This window comes from Scyliorhinus canicula, chromosome 13 (genome assembly GCF_902713615.1).
Source record: "Scyliorhinus canicula chromosome 13, sScyCan1.1, whole genome shotgun sequence".
NCBI classification, from domain to species: domain Eukaryota; kingdom Metazoa; phylum Chordata; class Chondrichthyes; order Carcharhiniformes; family Scyliorhinidae; genus Scyliorhinus; species Scyliorhinus canicula.
Window position 1 is genome coordinate 106931627 of NC_052158.1, and position 17286 is coordinate 106948912.

Consider the following 17286-nt stretch of genomic DNA (forward strand, 5'->3'; position numbering starts at 1 on the left):
GTTCTGACTTATATTATGCCAAATGTAATGAAGGGTAAATATTCCAGCTTTGCCGGATTCAGTATTGCTGCACAAGTATCAAGCCACAAGTATTCATTGATTTAAAGTTGTGCGCTTTGAAACACAAGTATTGATTTTCCTAAGGCTTCTGCTGTAAGGAAATAGTGATCCCGCGGTAATATGGCGAGAAGCCAATAATCACCACTTAAGCCCTAATTCCATACAATTAATGGGAGCCACCCCATATCCAATGGCCTCCCGTGATCCGGCCTCCTCTCCAGCAAGTGGTCACGCTGGTGCCGATTAGTACTCCTTTTGGAACATGTTGGAAGGGCTGCTGCGGGGAGACGAGGAGGTGAGTAGACATCTTTCCTCACAGGCAATGAGCCTGGGGGCGCTGGACATGCTGTCCTGGAGGGAGATGGGGGGGGGGGGGGGGGGGGAAGAGAGAGGGGTGGGGCAACCAGGGTGGGGTGGGCCACCATGGAGGGCTAAGGAGTATCGGGGGTGGGGGGGTGACAACCGTGCGCAGTTCCTCCATGCCAACCTCTGGATCGTGTGTACCCATTCCAGTGGCAACCCTAGTCCCTGCCGGTCTGCCCTACCGAACACCCATAACTACCACTGAACATGGAGGCCTTTGGCCATGCGGCTGAAGGCTATTGCTAACAGCGAATTGATAATCATAGTTAAATGAGCACTTCACACATCCCAAGTGGAACCCCGTGGGTGAGCGGGCCATGTAGCATGTGGGGCTCATTATCTTGCATCCCAATCACACCTTGATGCATGGGCACTATGCTTGAACACTGCGGGAGGCAGCACCTCACATGTAGCAGCCAATCTCTGAACACTCAGCCCCAGTCATCTGTCTGTGGCCAGGTTATGGCGACATTCTATTCAGGTGTCTGGGGCGGAGGCTGTGCGGTCTGATGAGCAGTAGCCCCAACCCCCACCCGCAGTCTGGTGTGCGTGGGCAGGCCATGTTGGGTGGAGGAGTAGGGGTGGGCAGGACCCCATGTCTGGGGGGGATGGGGCATGGGATTGGTAATTGAGCCGCATCGCTGGTAAAAGGGCCGGAGGCATCATTCTGGTTGTGGTGAGCTTTTAAAAATTTGTTTTGTATAAGTGTACACCATTGCCCAACTCTCCCGATGATGCCGCCCTACTCTCCCCATCCTCCTTCTCCCCACACTCCAAAGCCCTCCCCCCATGCACACTCCACTCACCCTCTACACCCCCCCCCCCCACTTCCCTCTCATTGATTTTCGAAGTGCTCGCCTTCCTTGCTCTAACACTGCATCTAGGTGTGTCCCCAGGATACACATCAGAGGTGGAGGCACCCTGCTTATTACCACGTCCCGTGGCCTTCGATACCCCTGGCGGGAGCCCCGGCGCACCGGACGGCAGCCCTGTTCTGGGTGCTGGCTGCGAGATGCAGCTTCAACAGACGAGTGGAACTCAAGGGAGCTGGTGGCTACTTTTGCCACTCGTAGGATGGGTGCAGGTTGTCACCCAGCGCCCCCCTCCTCCCGATCAGTGTCCCTTGGGCCCTGGAGTTCACAGGTTCAGAGGGGCAGCTGGATTGAGCCCGGCTGGCCCTGGGTCATCTGGCTCTGTCAGTCCTGGCGGCTCCCCATGTCTGTACCAGTGTGCGACGCCCTCAGTGATGCTCCTCAGAGATTGGGACATGCTCCGCAAGTGCTCGGCAATGCCCACCTATGACTGAGACAAGCTCCGCAGCACCTCATCAGGGTCCACCTGGTACTGGGTCACATACCCTGGGGAGTCTGACAGTCTACTGAGGTCCTCAACCATGGCCATTACTAACTGAGCCACGCCTTGGACACCTCCACTAATGCTGCTGACATCGTGCACCAGGTTCCCCACTATGGCCTCAGTTTAACACATTGCAGGCCACATCTCCTGCGCCTGTGGCCTCTGGGACTCATCCAATTGGCTATGGACCTGCCGGAGTGTCCCTGACATCTCCCTCTGAATGTCCCAACCGCTCCCTAAAGTCTGCATCAGCTCCGGGTAAACCTGTTCCAGAGGCTCAGCATCAGGCTGGGGCCATCTGGGTCCTGGGATCCAGCAGCCTGTCTTTCGCACCTGGGGAGTTCCTGTTTTTACCTGATGTACATCAGTAACTGTGAGGCATTCACCAGAAGGTGCCCCAGAAGTCTGTCCACTAACGTTGCCCACCGGGGTGTGTATTCCTGTGCTGGTGGAGTGTGGTGATGATAGCTGCGATACATCGATGAAGGCATCTCGGAGCGCTCCAAGGTGGTCTCTTGGGAAGCAGGGTGGGGGTCAACCCCAGATGGGCCGGTGCCATCTGCTGGAGGTCCTGCAGGAGAATGGCCATGTGGTCAATGGGAGGGATGGGTCAGTCTGTATGGCATTAACAACTTACATTTGACAGGTCCTCTGGGTGGTGCCTGGTGTATCCTACCTCAGTGGCCTGCACCGACCTCCGCATTGGTGACCCTCTGTCTTCGGCCACCTCTATAACCTCCAGGCCCTGTTCCTTGAAGGTGGTGAGAATCCTTATGACAGGCACCCTGCCCCCAGTCTGGTTCCTCTCCCAATGGTTGTGGACAGCTTCTCTTGCCGGGAACATACGTAGTTCACAATGTTGGTTGGGGGTACGTGTGTGTGTGTGAAGGGAGGGTTGAGGGAGTGTTAAGGGAAGGTTGGGGGGGGGGAACTCACACGTGCGGCCTGGTTGTTGACCTTCTTGCGGCACTAAAGACCTGACCTCCTGGTCACGCTTCCCAAGTTGACAGCCACTGCCATTTAATCCCAGGCAGCACTGGCTGCCCTGTGGCTCACCTTCCGGGACCCTTGGGAGGACAGGACATCCCTCCTGGCCTCGACCGCATCTAGGAGGCTCCCCAGGTCTGTGTCTCCAAATGTTAGGGCCGGTCATCTTGTTGCCATGATTGCGAGCTGAGTGGGGTTGACTGTGCAAGAGCTGTTTAAGTGCTGCTCGATCTTGGTAGTAGGTGGCTGGCGAGCGCAGTCCTGGCGAATCAGCTGGGGAGCCTTCATTTGTGGCGTGAAACCCGTGGGACCTCGTTAAATCGATCAATTAACGTATTGTGTTGCCGGCCTCGCCGGGTCGAGCATTGGGAAGCTCACAGCAGTTCCCACTCGCTACCACACTTAGAAATCTTTGCAGAGAATCACGCCCATTGTTGAATTCAGAAGCAACTATTAGGATGTTATTAAACTGTCATTCTTATTGCCTTTTCCACCCAAGTTGAGTTTAGGTAAAATGGTGCATAGAACATTACAAAATACACAGCCTGAAAGTAAAACATGTGGCCACATTTAAAGGGACAGTGTATGCATTTACACAAAAAATAGATAAAGTAATGGACTGCATTTGGCTGTGGATGGGGTATGATGGTGCCTGACCCTTGCCCACAGACTTCGCAAAAAGAGTTCTGCAAAGCAACGTGCTGTCACTTGGACAACCAAATGGTACATGGCATTTGAGACATGTATGAACAAGGCAAGTAACTATGTGTACTCACGCATGGGCTAGTCACTGGCTCGTCCAACATTTATTGCCCAACCTCAATTGCTCTTGAGAAGGTGTCTCCTTAACCAATCAGATTGAAGAATCATTCATGAGCAGTGCAGAATCTGAACTAAAGTGTTGTCAGAATAGTGAATTCAAGGTCAAATCGGGTGCAAAAAGCACCATTTAAGAAGGGAAAGAAAGACTGGACGAAAAAGAGAGAGTAAAAACATTTTTTTAATTTAAAAAATAAATCACCAACAATAAATTAATCTCATAAGGAATAAGACTTTACTTGTTAAAGTAAAATTTAGTACCTGAGAGGTTCTTTGGCAGTCATTCAAATGGTGCTTAGACCAGAGTGTCAAGTTTAGTCCATACCTGTGATGTAAGTATGGGCTGTTCAAGACATTTGAATGGGGAGGAAGACAGTGAGATGATATTTCTGGGCAGCTTACAGAGGAGTGGCACATCTTGAACAGCATCTCCTGGCTTTTCTGTTTAACTGAGCATGTACGTTTGCCAGATGTTGCTGTCTGATTTGCCTATAGATAACTGTGAGTGTTGCACGGCTCGATTTTGCTTTCACTGAGCAATCCAGCCTGTTATAAGTACTCAAATTCATGCAATCCATGTAACGGACTGAGCAGTGAAGATAGTGAATGTTGTATAAGCTCTTCGTTAGTTTTATTGTTATTGTTACAAATTCAATAAACATTCGACAGTCAATGTTCAATTTATTTTAGAACATGAAAAGAGCATGATTAAACATTTCAACGTTGGATATTTTTTATTACAATTAGCATATGTTATTTTGTGTTTCAGAAATATTTTATATCACCTCAATGATACATCGAACCAATTTTCTGTCATGAAAGAAGCTGTTAACCACTGCAGACTTCAGCGGACGAACCAAACTCTAGCCACAGTTTCATCTATGGTGCTGAACAGCATTCGATCTGCTCAGGTTTATTTAAAGGCAGGCTTGGAAGTGTTTGAAAATGTTCAAAGTGCGAAAAGAACAAACTGACTTTTAGAAATGTGTAATGTTGAGGGAGGAACATTTTCCTCTTCAATTATAGCTACAATACCGAAAAATGATACCTGAATTTACCAAAGGATAGACAGTTACTTACAACAGCAATTACGTATGGGGCCAATTGCAAGTATAAAGGCAGAATGCCATTAAATGGTTATCTTCACTGATGCTTGGTGGTTATTGTTAGCAACTGAGTCAGACTCATTCAAAATCCATATACTTGCAAAGTTAAAATCACAGCCAACAGCCCTAGTATCTCTTTTCAGTCCATTGGATAATAATCTAATACCAGTAAATAATGATTAGGGGGAGACTTGGTCGAGAATGACTGGATATTTCTAGCCGTCTAAGGCTGCTAACTGCCTGACTGAAAGATCTGTAAAACAAATTCACATTAACAGGAAATAATTCATGCGATCCATGTAACAGGCTGAGCAGTAAAGACAGTGAATGTTGTATGAGCACTTAATTATTTTCATTATAAGATACCTTCAAAGTGGACAATTATTGAAATTGACAAAGTCTTAAAGAGTTTTATTAGGTTATAAAAGCGCAATGTGCCTTTCAGACTGGGGGTGTATGTTATTTTGTATATAAGAGTATTATTATTCATTGCAACTTGTGGAATAATGTCATAAACTGGTACGATTTGTGTGAAACAAATGCCTTTTGTTAAAACAGTGACCAATCTTCATTTTTAATCTGTCAAATGGAACAGACAAGAGCAAACCTATTTTTTGGATTGATCTGCAATAGCGTATTATTGTAGTATTCTCTAAAGTAGCTTAATCATTATATTTTGACAGTTGAATGCAGATTGAGAAACTGAATATTCAGTACCTATTTAATTTTTTTAATCAAACGCCCACTTATAAAAGATTTGCGGTGGGAAACAATGAAATAATGATTTTTTTTCAATTATGTGACAAATACTTTAATGTATTTCTGCAACACTTCTATAATTCATGAGTACTAAAGTTGAAAAGTCATAATGTCATTTTCTATTTATCAATCTAAGTTAAACTTGAAGTGCACTTGTTTCCTAATTGTGAATGAATTAAATGGTCATGTGGTATGTTTCTTTCGGCACAACTGATAATCTAAAAATGCTGGAAATGCCATCCTATTGGACAGTGAAATGGAATGTCCTCCTGACCACCTAATGTACAAGATTCCTCATTTCTTCTGAAATGAAATTGAGGGCGGAATTGTAATATGAGGCTGTGTAACCACTATCATCCAACAATGGTGTTCTTAGTTTGGCCAAATCCAGAGCTGGTTCTACGGGCCTCAAAATATGATCATGTAACATGTTCGGAATGGTGGAGCAAGTTTCACAGACTGAAGGGTTAATTAATCCGATATTGGAGGGTGTAATATTTTAGCAAAATGACTGACTGGCAAGTTCAAAAGAGTATTTTGCCTTTATGAGACCTTGTTTGCATATTCACCACTATTTCCATTGGCATAATTTTTCTGAATGTTGAGGTCATCGTGTCATTGTTCTGCTTATCGTGCCAGTATTTCTACAGCTCTGTTGATTGTTTTAAAAAGTATCTTTTGTGTTAAACTCACTTATAGCAGGTTTGATCTGTAATGCAGTGCTCATTTTTCTATTTCCATACAATCCTCTTCTCCTTCCGCCCCACCACTCGCCAACCTCACCAATTTCAGAATTTGTCTTTTAAATTGTTCACAATTGACTTTAAGAAAACATTTAACAAGCTATGTTTTTAAAAAAAATTATTGTTAGTTTTCCCTAACTCACCTAATTCACATTACAACACAAAACATCTGTTGGTGCTGTGTCTTGGGATTACACTCCTGTTTCTGCACTTGTACTCTTTAATAAAATCATCAAACAGGAAAATATGCTCCCAACAGCTAGATCAAGATATCACAATAAAATTCTGGGCAGCAAGTTGTCTACATACATAACTTCTTGCTTGAAGAATCATGCATACTTCAGGAGATTCAATGATGAGGAGATTGTGCAAATAAAAATGGAAGATAAATTGAATAGAAATAATAAACCGTCACACGTGAATTAACAGTGACATTAAAATTCTTATTTTCGATGGTCATTCAAAATCAGGAACTAATATGAGACCATTTTATTGATGCTGTGTTTTTTAAAAATTGAACGATGAAAAGTTTTATTTTTCAAAAGCATTACTGGGTTATAAGTAATTGCATTTTTTTTAAATAAATTTAGAGTACCCAATTCATTTTTTCCAATTAAGGAGCAATTTAGTGTGGCCAATCCACCTAGCCTGCCCACCTTTGGGTTGTGGGGGCGACACACACGCAAACATGGGGAGAATGTGCAAACTCCACACGGACAGTGACCCGGAGCTGGGATCGAACCTGGGACCTCGTCGCCGTGAGGCAGCGTGTTAACCACTGCGCCACCGTGCTGCCCTTGATTACACGTAATTTCTGATATTAGACTAACTCACTTCACAAAGAACAACTACTGTAACATTGCGTGATCTTTCACTGTTATCACAGTTTAACTATGCTGTGTGTTAACTAGCGTGCGAAGGTTAGTGGAAGTGTTACTCCAATCATTTAAAACAAATGAATTCATGCACTAAAATAACAGAGGAAGGAACTACAGACATCTGTGTTAAGCATTCCTGCACTGTCAACCAGTAGCATAATTTCAGTTTATTGGTTATCATTTTTTGCCCCAAGTTGCATTTTAAGAAAAGAGATCTATTCATATATCTTCACTTTGATTTTAAAAGATAGAATTCTCTTCAACAGCAGTGCTATGTCAAAAGGGCAGCACGGTAGCATTGTGAATAGCACAATTGCTTCACAGCTCCAGGGTTCCAGGTTCGATTCCGGCTTGGGTCACTACCTGTGCGGAGTCTGCACATCCTCCCCGTGTGTGGGTGGGTTTCCTCCAGGTACTCAGGTTTCCTCCCACAGTCCAAAGATGCGCAGGTTAGGTGGATTGGCCATGATAAATTGCCCTTAGTGTCCAAAATTGCCCTTCGTGTTGGGTGGGGTTACTGGGTTATGGGGATAGGGTGGAGGTGTTAACCTTGGGTAGGATGCTCTTTCCAAGAGCCTGTGCAGACTCGATGGGCCAAATGGCCTCCTTCTGCACTGTAGATTCTATTATTCTATGAAAATGGAGTTACGTTCTGAAGGGCAGATGATAAGAATTGTAAATAGGGAATGTTTTGACACCAAATGTCAATATAGGAGTATTAAAACAGCACTTGAGTGAATATCGGCAGACTACAGGTACAATTGGTCAACGTTGGAACAGTTCTAGTTCATTCAATCCATGGTAACAGCTTTATAAGCCAAATTTGTTTACAAAAACTGACTGGTTAAGTAAGAATAATCTAAGTGTGATTTAAAATAATATTAACATCCAGGCTGCCAGGATAAAACAGGGGTTATTTCTGTAAATATTGTTCAAAAGTGGCATAGCCCTGACAAAGCAAAACATTGCATTTACTTCTTAATCCAGAAGCTACGGGTTTTGATTCTGAAATGTAATTCATAGGCTGTCATTAGTTATTGAGCAAACTGCCTTGTGGCCGATTATTTTAAGTTCAGGGTAGGGGGAGAAAGTTAATGGGAGGTAATCTTCAAATTTTACCCCCTAATTAGGGAGATTCCCACAGGGACCTCCTAACGAAAGGAACCCCTCCCCCCACAGAGACCCACTAACTGTAGGGACCCCCAGAGAACCCCCAAATTGCTAGACACACAAAGGGACCCTCGAAATAGAGGGACCCCCCATCAGAACACCTCAGAACAAATACCTCTGTCTGGAAGATAGAGAGCAGTCCAGACAGCGGTAGTGAATAAATTCACATTTGTAACACTTAACTGGAAGCACTAGCTGTCCATCAGCCAATATCCCAGTGACCTGTGTTTAAACCCCTCCAAGCCATGAGTTTCAAGCCATTCATTCATTTCTGATAGTGGCCTGTGATTGACAGCTTCCACAAAAAAAACTGTGAGCCTTGCTCCACTCATCTTTGCTGGTGAGTAAGTCTGAGGGCTGAAACCACAATGTTTAGAAACATCCACCACATCAAAGGGAGTTAAGTGCATTCCAATCATGCCCCTTCACACATGAATGATATTGAAGTGCCGAGCTGGAAAGTGAATACACTTAACTCTCTTTGATATGATGGAATGCAAATCACGAGCAATTCAGCTCTGGCGGGAGAATTTTGCCCATGTGTCACATAAATAATTGACTTTTTATTTAGTAATAGGCCTGATCATCCTTGAGGTAATCAGTTTGAACCAGCCTTCTCAATATAGAAACAGAAAAGCGCAAAGATAAGTACATCTGTACACAGGAAGATTTCATAAATCAGAGACTCGGATATATTTCTGTGGTAAATGTATAATATAAAAGTGGACATGGATTGTTACAATTGATTTAAATTTGATTTAATTTAGAAGTTTGTGATAGCACAAACAGAGTGCAACACAGTTCTGATGTCATACTGTGTATATTTTTGATAAATGTTATGATTGAAAGTTGCCTGTGCAACTTCCCACTGTAAATTAAATCACAAATAGGTTTGATTAACTAAATAATTCTGATGAAAGAGTGCTTTTATATGATCGAACAACAATTTTACTTACTTACATTACAGTAATTGTGCCATTTCAGCAAGTTACAAGGCTTGATTGATCGATTGAACTTTGCATTGCTGCACATCTGAAAATCTAGAATATTTTAAAAATACAATATATGGGTACTATCAGAGGAATATACAGTTTATACACCAGAAAATGTATACAAGGTACTATTGGTTATGGATTCTATTTTCAATTAAAAAGATTTTTTGTGGAATTTTGAGTATTCAAAACTTCTATGCTTTTCACCATTCTCAAAACACTTCAGTACAGGTAGGGAACATTGGACAACTGAATTCACCTCCTACAAACATACACGCGCATTCTCACAGCACAGAAGTACAAGATATATTAGTTTTCTGATGAAAATTATTCAACATATTGGTAGCACTGAGCTTTGATTGTAAACTGGGACAGTTAGAACATAGAACAGTACAGCGCAGAACAGGCCCTTCGGCCCTCGATGTTGTACCGAGCCATGATCACCCTACTTAAACCCACGTATCCACCCTACACCCGTAACCCAACACCCCCCCCCCCAAACCTTACTTTTTAGGACACTACGGGCAATTTAGCATGGCCAATCCACCTAACCCGCACATCTTTGGACTGTGGGAGGAAACCAGAGCACCTGGAAGAAACCCACGCACACACGGGGAGGACGTGCAGACTCTGCACAGACAGTGACCCAGCCGGGAATCGAACCTGGGACCCTGGAGCTGTGAAGCATTTATGCTAACCACCATGCTACCGTGCTGCCCAGTTGCTTAAACAAATTTAACGATTCATCATAAAAATTAAATTATCCTGAAAGTTAGTCACTAAATGTATATTTTAAATTGCAATAGCAGTTGGTTGCCATATAAGGGTTTATATTTACTTATATACATTTATCTAGGTAAAAGGTATGTAAGTGAAAATATTTAAATCATAAAATATGTTGAAAAGCAATATCGGTTTAGTCTTTCCCCGGTCTCGCCGATTTTCGGGGCCCGGAGAATCGCCACATCGACGGCAGGCCCGATTATGGCATGAATTCCCCCCCCCCCCGGTATCGGCCGCGATTATGGCGCGAGGCTGCGAGAATCCAGGCCCTGGTTTCTCACCTAGCCAACTTTAAATCTACTTCCTGCAGATGTCTCTTTACCTCTCCAGCAGAGGCCTTTCTCTGCTTTTTACTTTAACTTCAATTACATTGCAGACCCGACCCCAACAGTGGCTAGGATACTGGACCGAAACCCCAATATTTTAGTTTATTTGTAAGACTGTGTGGAACGAATGATTCATTCCAGGAATAAATGCACGAAGAAATAGGGCTTTGGTATCTTTTAAAACAAAACCTTATTATGGATACAGTATTAAACTTTTTAACTTCACATCCACAAAGAACAGCTTATTTAAACACTACTCAATTTCCCATTCAACAACAATAAAATAAAGACAATGCTCTCAATCTATCTTAAATCTCCGCATGGCAAGGAGTAATACTTGCTTCACAGTACAGAATTCGACACCATGCAGAACCCCTTCAGACTCTGGATGAACATCTTCAAAAAGCTGGTTCACCTGCCGTGTTTCAGCTTCTTCCTTGTCCCCAGCCTAAACTGCTCTGTTATACATATTACACTTTTATAACTATCTTACTATGGGACAATTGTGGACTCAGCATCAGGCAGATTAGAATTCAGCTCCTCTCTCCAAAGCTTTCTCCAAAAACTGCCTCTTTAAAGCTTGAAAAAATGTGTCTCTCCATTCCTTGGCTTCACCCTGCAATGACCCCCCACCTCTACAAGCTGGAAAACAAATGATCTCTGCCGGTTGAAAAGCACATTGACTCCCCAAGGACTTTCCCCGTCAAACCACAGTCCATTAGTCCAGACTGAAAAACACTTTCCTTTGCCAATTTCACCTTCTGGCTGCTAAATGAACCCAGGCCCTGCAAAACAGAATTCTTTTTTAAAAACATGACCACTGCAATCAAACACACTCTAATCCCAGGCTTTTAAACCTTAAATTGCCCAATACCTCAAATCCAATATTCCTGAAGACCTTGTTCAACTTCTTGTTCTTTGCTCCTTTAACTTAAATGTCTTTCTAACACTTACCATTGTCCCCACTTCCTGTTTTTCTTTTGGGAAATCTGCTCTCTATAGATCTCTTGTCCAGTTTCCAGCTTGTTCAAGCGCTAGATTGCAACTAACTCAAAAGATCTTTCTTTCCCAGGTAATTACTAGGGAGCATAGGTTTAAGGTGTGAGGGGCATGGTTTTGAGGAGATGTACGAGGAAAGTGTTTTACACAGAGGGTAGGGCATCTTGACAAATACATGAATAGGATGGGAATAGAGGGATATGGACCCCAGAAGTGCAGAAGATTTTAGTTTTGACAAGCAGCATGGTCAGCACAGGCTTGGAGGGCCAAAGGGCCTGTTACTGTGCTGTACCTTTCTTTGTTCTTTGATCCCTGGTTGCTGAGCAACACCATAGCTCTTTCACATCGTAAACCCTCATTACCATGCAGACCTCAGAACCAATCCTTTCAAATATGGAAGCACAACATTAAACTTACTTAAAGCTATACCTTCTAATACCCACAAATGTTTATTTAAAACTACCCTTGTTTTGTAACATCAGAGAGATCTTAGAAATCCGTTTCTTCAAGCCCATGGCAATGTGAATCATCTTGTACACAGGCTGATTACCATCCTTGAGGGCCCAACTCTCTTTAATTTTGGAACTAAGTGGTAAAGCATAGTGGTATTGTCATTGGACCAGTCATCTAGAGACCCAGGATAATGCTCTGAGGACTTAGGTTTTGGGAGAGCTATCTCGCAGATCAGTCAAACAACAGACTGCCATTGGGCCACTGTCTGTGCGGAGTCCACATGTTCTCCCCATGTCGGTGTGGGTTTCCTCCGGGTGCTCCGGTTTCCTCCCACAGTCCAAAGATGTGCAGGTTAGGTGGATTGGCCATGATAAATTGCCCTTAGTGATCAAAAATGTTAGGAGGGGTTATTGGGTTACGGGGATAGGGTAAAAGTGAGGGCTTAAGTGGATTAGTGCATACTCGATGGGCTGAATGGCCTCCTTCTGCACTGTATGTTCTATGTTCAACCACTTCTCTATGCCCATCAAACTCCACGCAGAAAATTAAAGAAATAGCTCAGAAAACAGTTCGACGTTGAATGGCTTCAAAAGCCAAGCATGCTCGCAAACATTCAACCATGTCTTCATCAGAAGCGTTCATTCTGATGGAGTGGAGACAATTTGGAAAGAGCTGAAGACAGCCATCATCTCAAGCTGTGAAGAAACCATCGGCTACAAGATCAGGAAACATCAAGTCTAGTTCGACGAGAACGACCACATCATCCAAAATCTCATCAACAAGAAGAGGAAAGCTCTCTGCATCTGGCAAAATAGCATCAACAGCAAGCAAAGGGGAGAACTCATCAAACAGCAAAGATGGAGGTACAAGGAAGAATGAGAGATCAAGAACAAATGGTGGACTGAGAAAGCTAAGTAGCTCCAACTCCTCACCGCAAACACAACACTCGGAGCTTCTTCAGTGTCGCCAAGGCAAGAAATGGACCCAACATCCTTAGCCTGAAACCGATGCAGAATAAGTATGGAACCCTTCTGAGAGGCAGAGGGGAAAACATCAACTTTTGATGGAGCGAACACTTCAAAGAACTCCTAAACTGTCATGTAATCATTGGTTAGAATATGTTCGAGGAAATCCTCCAGCTCTACGTCAAAGATAATCTTGGGACTCTCACCAAGCATGGAATAAGTTGAAACTACCATTAAAATAGAAACATCACAGGAGTGGATGGGATTCCAGTGGAGATTTTCAAACTTGGAGGAGAAGAGATCACCTGTCATCTCTGTTAGCTATTGCTGAAAATCTGAGACAGAGAAAAAATTCCAGCTGGCCTCAGACATGCTGTCACCGCCATCATCTTCAAGAAAGGAGACAGAATGGACTGTGGGAACTACAGAGGACTCTCCCTACTTCCCATCACCAGGAAGATCATCGCCTGAATCCGCGCCAGCCGTCTTCTCCCAGTCATTGAAGAAATCCTTCCGGAAAGTCAACGTGGTTTCTGACCAAACCATGTAACAATGGACATCGTTTTCGCTCCTCGACAACTTCAAGAGAAATGCCAGGAGCAATCTCACTCATTTTATATGGCCTTCATCGATCTGACCAAGGCTTTTGACTCAGCCAATTGGGAAGTTCTGTGTCATAGGCCAGGTTGCCCAGAGAAATTCATCAACATCCTCGAACTCCTCCACGACAAGGTGTTGGTGACAATTCTCACCAAGGGTAATAAGACAGAACCTTTTTGTGGTCAAGACTGAAATCAAACAGGAATGTGACATTGCCCCCACCCTTGTCCACATTTTCACTGCCACCACCCTTCACCTTGTCAAGAACAAGATTCCAAGTGGAGTGGACTTCGTCCACAGGATGGACAGAAAACTTTTCAATCTCAATCGGTTGACAATGGTCATGAGACTTTAGTATGTGGATGACACCTTCTTCTCCAATCTCTCAGAGAAGAACCTTCAAATTTTGCTTGATGCCTTCATGAAAGCATACTGAAGAATCAGCCTCAACCTCAAAAAGGTTCAAGCCCTTTACCAACCCGCCCCAGGGCAAGTGCGGTCTTTCCCTCCATCAAGATTAATGGAAACCTACTCAAATGTGGAACATTTTCCATACCTGGGGAGCCATCTCCCATCTAAGGCTGACATCAATGTGGAGATCCAATATCATATTCAATCTGTGAACGCTGCCTTTGGACGCCTTAGGGTGAGAGTCTTCGATGACTGCGACATTTGTGCTCATACCATGATCCTTGTGGTTGAGACAGTTGTCCTCCCAACTCTTTTATATGCCTAAGAAACATGGACTATGTACAGATGCCTGGAGAGGTACCATCAAAGCTTTCAGAGATGGATTCTCCACATCAACTTGCAGGGCAGTATATAAACATCAGCATCCTTGAAGGAGCCAAAAGCATTGAGGCCATAATCATCTGAAACCAACTCTGGTGGGCTGGCCGCATGCTTAGGATGCCAGAGTCTCGACTACCAAAGCGAATCCTCCGTCCATTTCCAGGAAGGCTCCCAAACAAGAAGAGGACAAAGGAAGCACTTTAAATGCATCCTGAAGGCTTACCGCAAGATATGCAACATAGATGCCACTGCCTGGGAGATTCTTGCTCAGAAGAAATCTACTTGGAGGAACCTCCTCATTGAAGGGACACAATTCTCCGAGAATATCCAACATCAAGAGGATGTCCAGAAAAGGAGCCTGAGAAAGGAATACCAGCTACCTCGAGTCAAAGGACCAATCCCACCTCCCAGAAACACCTGCCAAGTGTGCGGTCGGAGATGCGGCTTTAGAATCGGGCTCATCAGTCATGAAAGAACCCACAGAACCCATGACCAGTCACACACAGTTTCTTAGGAGGACAATCATACTTGTTTGTGAGTGATCATGGAAGAAAGACTCCTCCACGTTGAACACCACTTGCAGGAAGCACAAAGGGTGGCAAGAACACAGAATGTACTGTGGGTGGAGGACTTCAATGTTCATCACCAAGAGCGGCTCGGTAGCACCACTGCAAACCGAGCTGGCCGTGTCCTAAAGGACATAGCTGGTAGTCTTGGTCTGTGACAGGTGGGGAGGGAACCAACAAGAGGGAAAATATACTTCACCTCATCCTCCCCAATCTGCCTGCCACAGATGCATCTGTCCAAGGCTGTATTGGTAGGAGTGATCACTGCATGGTCCTAATGGAGATGAAGTTCAGTCTTCAAATTGAGAATACCCTCCATCCTGTTGAGCGGCACTACCACTGAGATAAATGAGACAGTATTTGAACAGAACTTGCAACTCAACAAGGCAACCATGACTTATGCTGTGGGTCATCAGCAGGATTATACTCAATTGCAATCTGTAACCTCATGGATCTGCATAGCCTCTACTCTACCATTGCCACTAAACCAGAGGATCAACTGGTTCAATGGACAATGCAGGGCATGCTATGAAACAGCACCAGTCATCCCTAAAAATGAGGTGTCAGCCTGGTGAGGCTATAATACAGAAATACATGCATTCCAACAGCATAAATAGTTAGCAAGAGATAAAGTAAAGTGATCCCATAACCAAGGGATCAAATCTAAGCTCTGCAGTCCTATCATATCCAGCTGTGAATGGTGATGAAAATTAAACAACTCATTGGAGGGAGGAAGCTCCACAATGATGGAGGAGTCCAGCACATCAGTGTAAAATAATTTGCAAAATCTTCAGCTGTGTGGAGTCTGCACGTCCTCCCCGTGTGTGCGTGGGTTTCCTCCGGGTGCTCCGGTTTCCTCCCACAGTCCAAAGATGTGCGGGTTAGGTGGATTGGCCATGCTAAATTGCCCGTAGTGTCCTAAAAAGTAAGGTTGGGGGGGGGGGGGGTTGTTGGGTTACGGGTATAGGGTGGATACGTGGGTTTGAGTAGGGTGATCATTGCTCGGCACAACATCGAGGGCCGAAGGGCCTGTTCTGTGCTGTACTGTTCTATGTTCTAAATGTCAAATGGATGACCCCTTCGAGGTCCCCAGAATCACAGTTGTTAATCTTCTGCCAATTTGATTAATTCCACATCATGTCAAGAAATGCTTGAAGGCACTGGATACTGCAAAGGGTATGAACACTGACAGTATTCCAGCAATAGTACTGAAGGCTTGTGCTCCAGAAGTTGCTGCAGCGCTAGCAAAACTGTTCTAGTACAGATACAACACTGGCATCTACCTGGCAATGTGGAAAGCAGGCCAGGTATGCCCAGTACACAAGAAGTAGGACAAACTCAACCATGTCACCACCGCATCCGTCTACTCTTGATCATCAGTAAAGTGATAGAAGCGGTCAACAACAGTTCTACCAAGTGGCACTAACTCAGCAATAACCTGTTCACTGACTGTTTCAGTTCCGCCAAGGTTATGGGAACCAATGCTGGAAGTTGGAAGGTAGTAAAACAGGGACAGAAACAAAAGGAAGTAAGGGGAAAAGTGCAAGGCAGAGAAGACATAGTCAGAAATCCATAAGGGCGACAGTGCAAGGTACAGTGACTGAGGGGAGCACAGTGAATAGGCCCAGTAATAACAAAAGGAATAAAACTGGAGATGTTAAGATCCAAAACAGAGGTAAAAAAACCAACATAAGTGTACTTTATCTGAATGCTCGTAGTATTCGGAATAAAGTAAATGAGTTGGTGGCACAAATCATCGTAAATGACTATGATTTAGTGGCCATTACTGAAACATGGTTAAAGGATGGTCACGACTGGGAGTTAAATATCCGAGGGTATCAAACTATTCGGAAGGACAGAGTGGATGGTAAGGGAGGTGGTGTTGCTCTGTTATTTAAGGATAACATCCGGGCAATAGTAAGGGATGACATCGGTGCTATGGAGGATAAGGTTGAATCCATTTGGGTGGAAATCAGGAATAGTAAGGCGAAAAAGTCACTGATAGGAGTAGTCTATCGGCCACCAAATAGTAACGATATGGTGGGGCAGGCAATAAACAAAGAAATAACTGATGCATGTAGAAATGGTACAGCAGTTATCATGGGGGATTTTAATCTACATGTCGATTGGTTTAACCAGGTCGGTCAAGGCAACCGTGAGGAGGAGTTTATAGAATGTATCCGCGATAGTTTCCTAGAACAGTATGTAATGGAACCTACGAGGGAACAAGCGGTCCTAGATCTTGTCCTGTGTAATGAGACAGGATTGATTCATGATCTCATAGTTAGGGATCCTCTCGGAAGGAGCGATCACAATATGGTGGAATTTAAAATACAGATGGAGGGTGAGAAAGTAAAATCAAATACTAGTGTTTTGTGTTTAAACAAAGGAGATTACAAGGGGATGAGAGAAGAACTAGCTAAGGTAGACTGGGAGCTAAGACTTTATGGTGGAACAGTTGAGGAACAGTGGAGAACCTTCCAAGCGATTTTTCACAGTGCTCAGCAAAGGTTTATACCAACAAAAAGGAAGGACAGAAGAAAGAGGGAAAATCGACCGTGGATATCTA

At 44.1% G+C, this 17286-nt stretch overlaps 1 protein-coding gene across 7 annotated transcripts in view; it reads left to right on the forward strand.

Moving 5' to 3' along the window:
- Positions 1-6768, forward strand: part of LOC119975416 (inactive N-acetylated-alpha-linked acidic dipeptidase-like protein 2) — a 1151524-nt gene extending 1144756 nt beyond the window's left edge. For all 7 annotated transcript variants that reach the window (XM_038815043.1, XM_038815042.1, XM_038815041.1 and 4 more), the window contains one exon: positions 4355-6768. In XM_038815043.1, coding sequence (XP_038670971.1) covers positions 4355-4559 — 205 coding nt within the window. In that variant the 3' untranslated portion in view covers positions 4560-6768. The remainder of the gene's footprint in view (positions 1-4354) is intronic.
- Positions 6769-17286: the final 10518 nt, after the last annotated feature.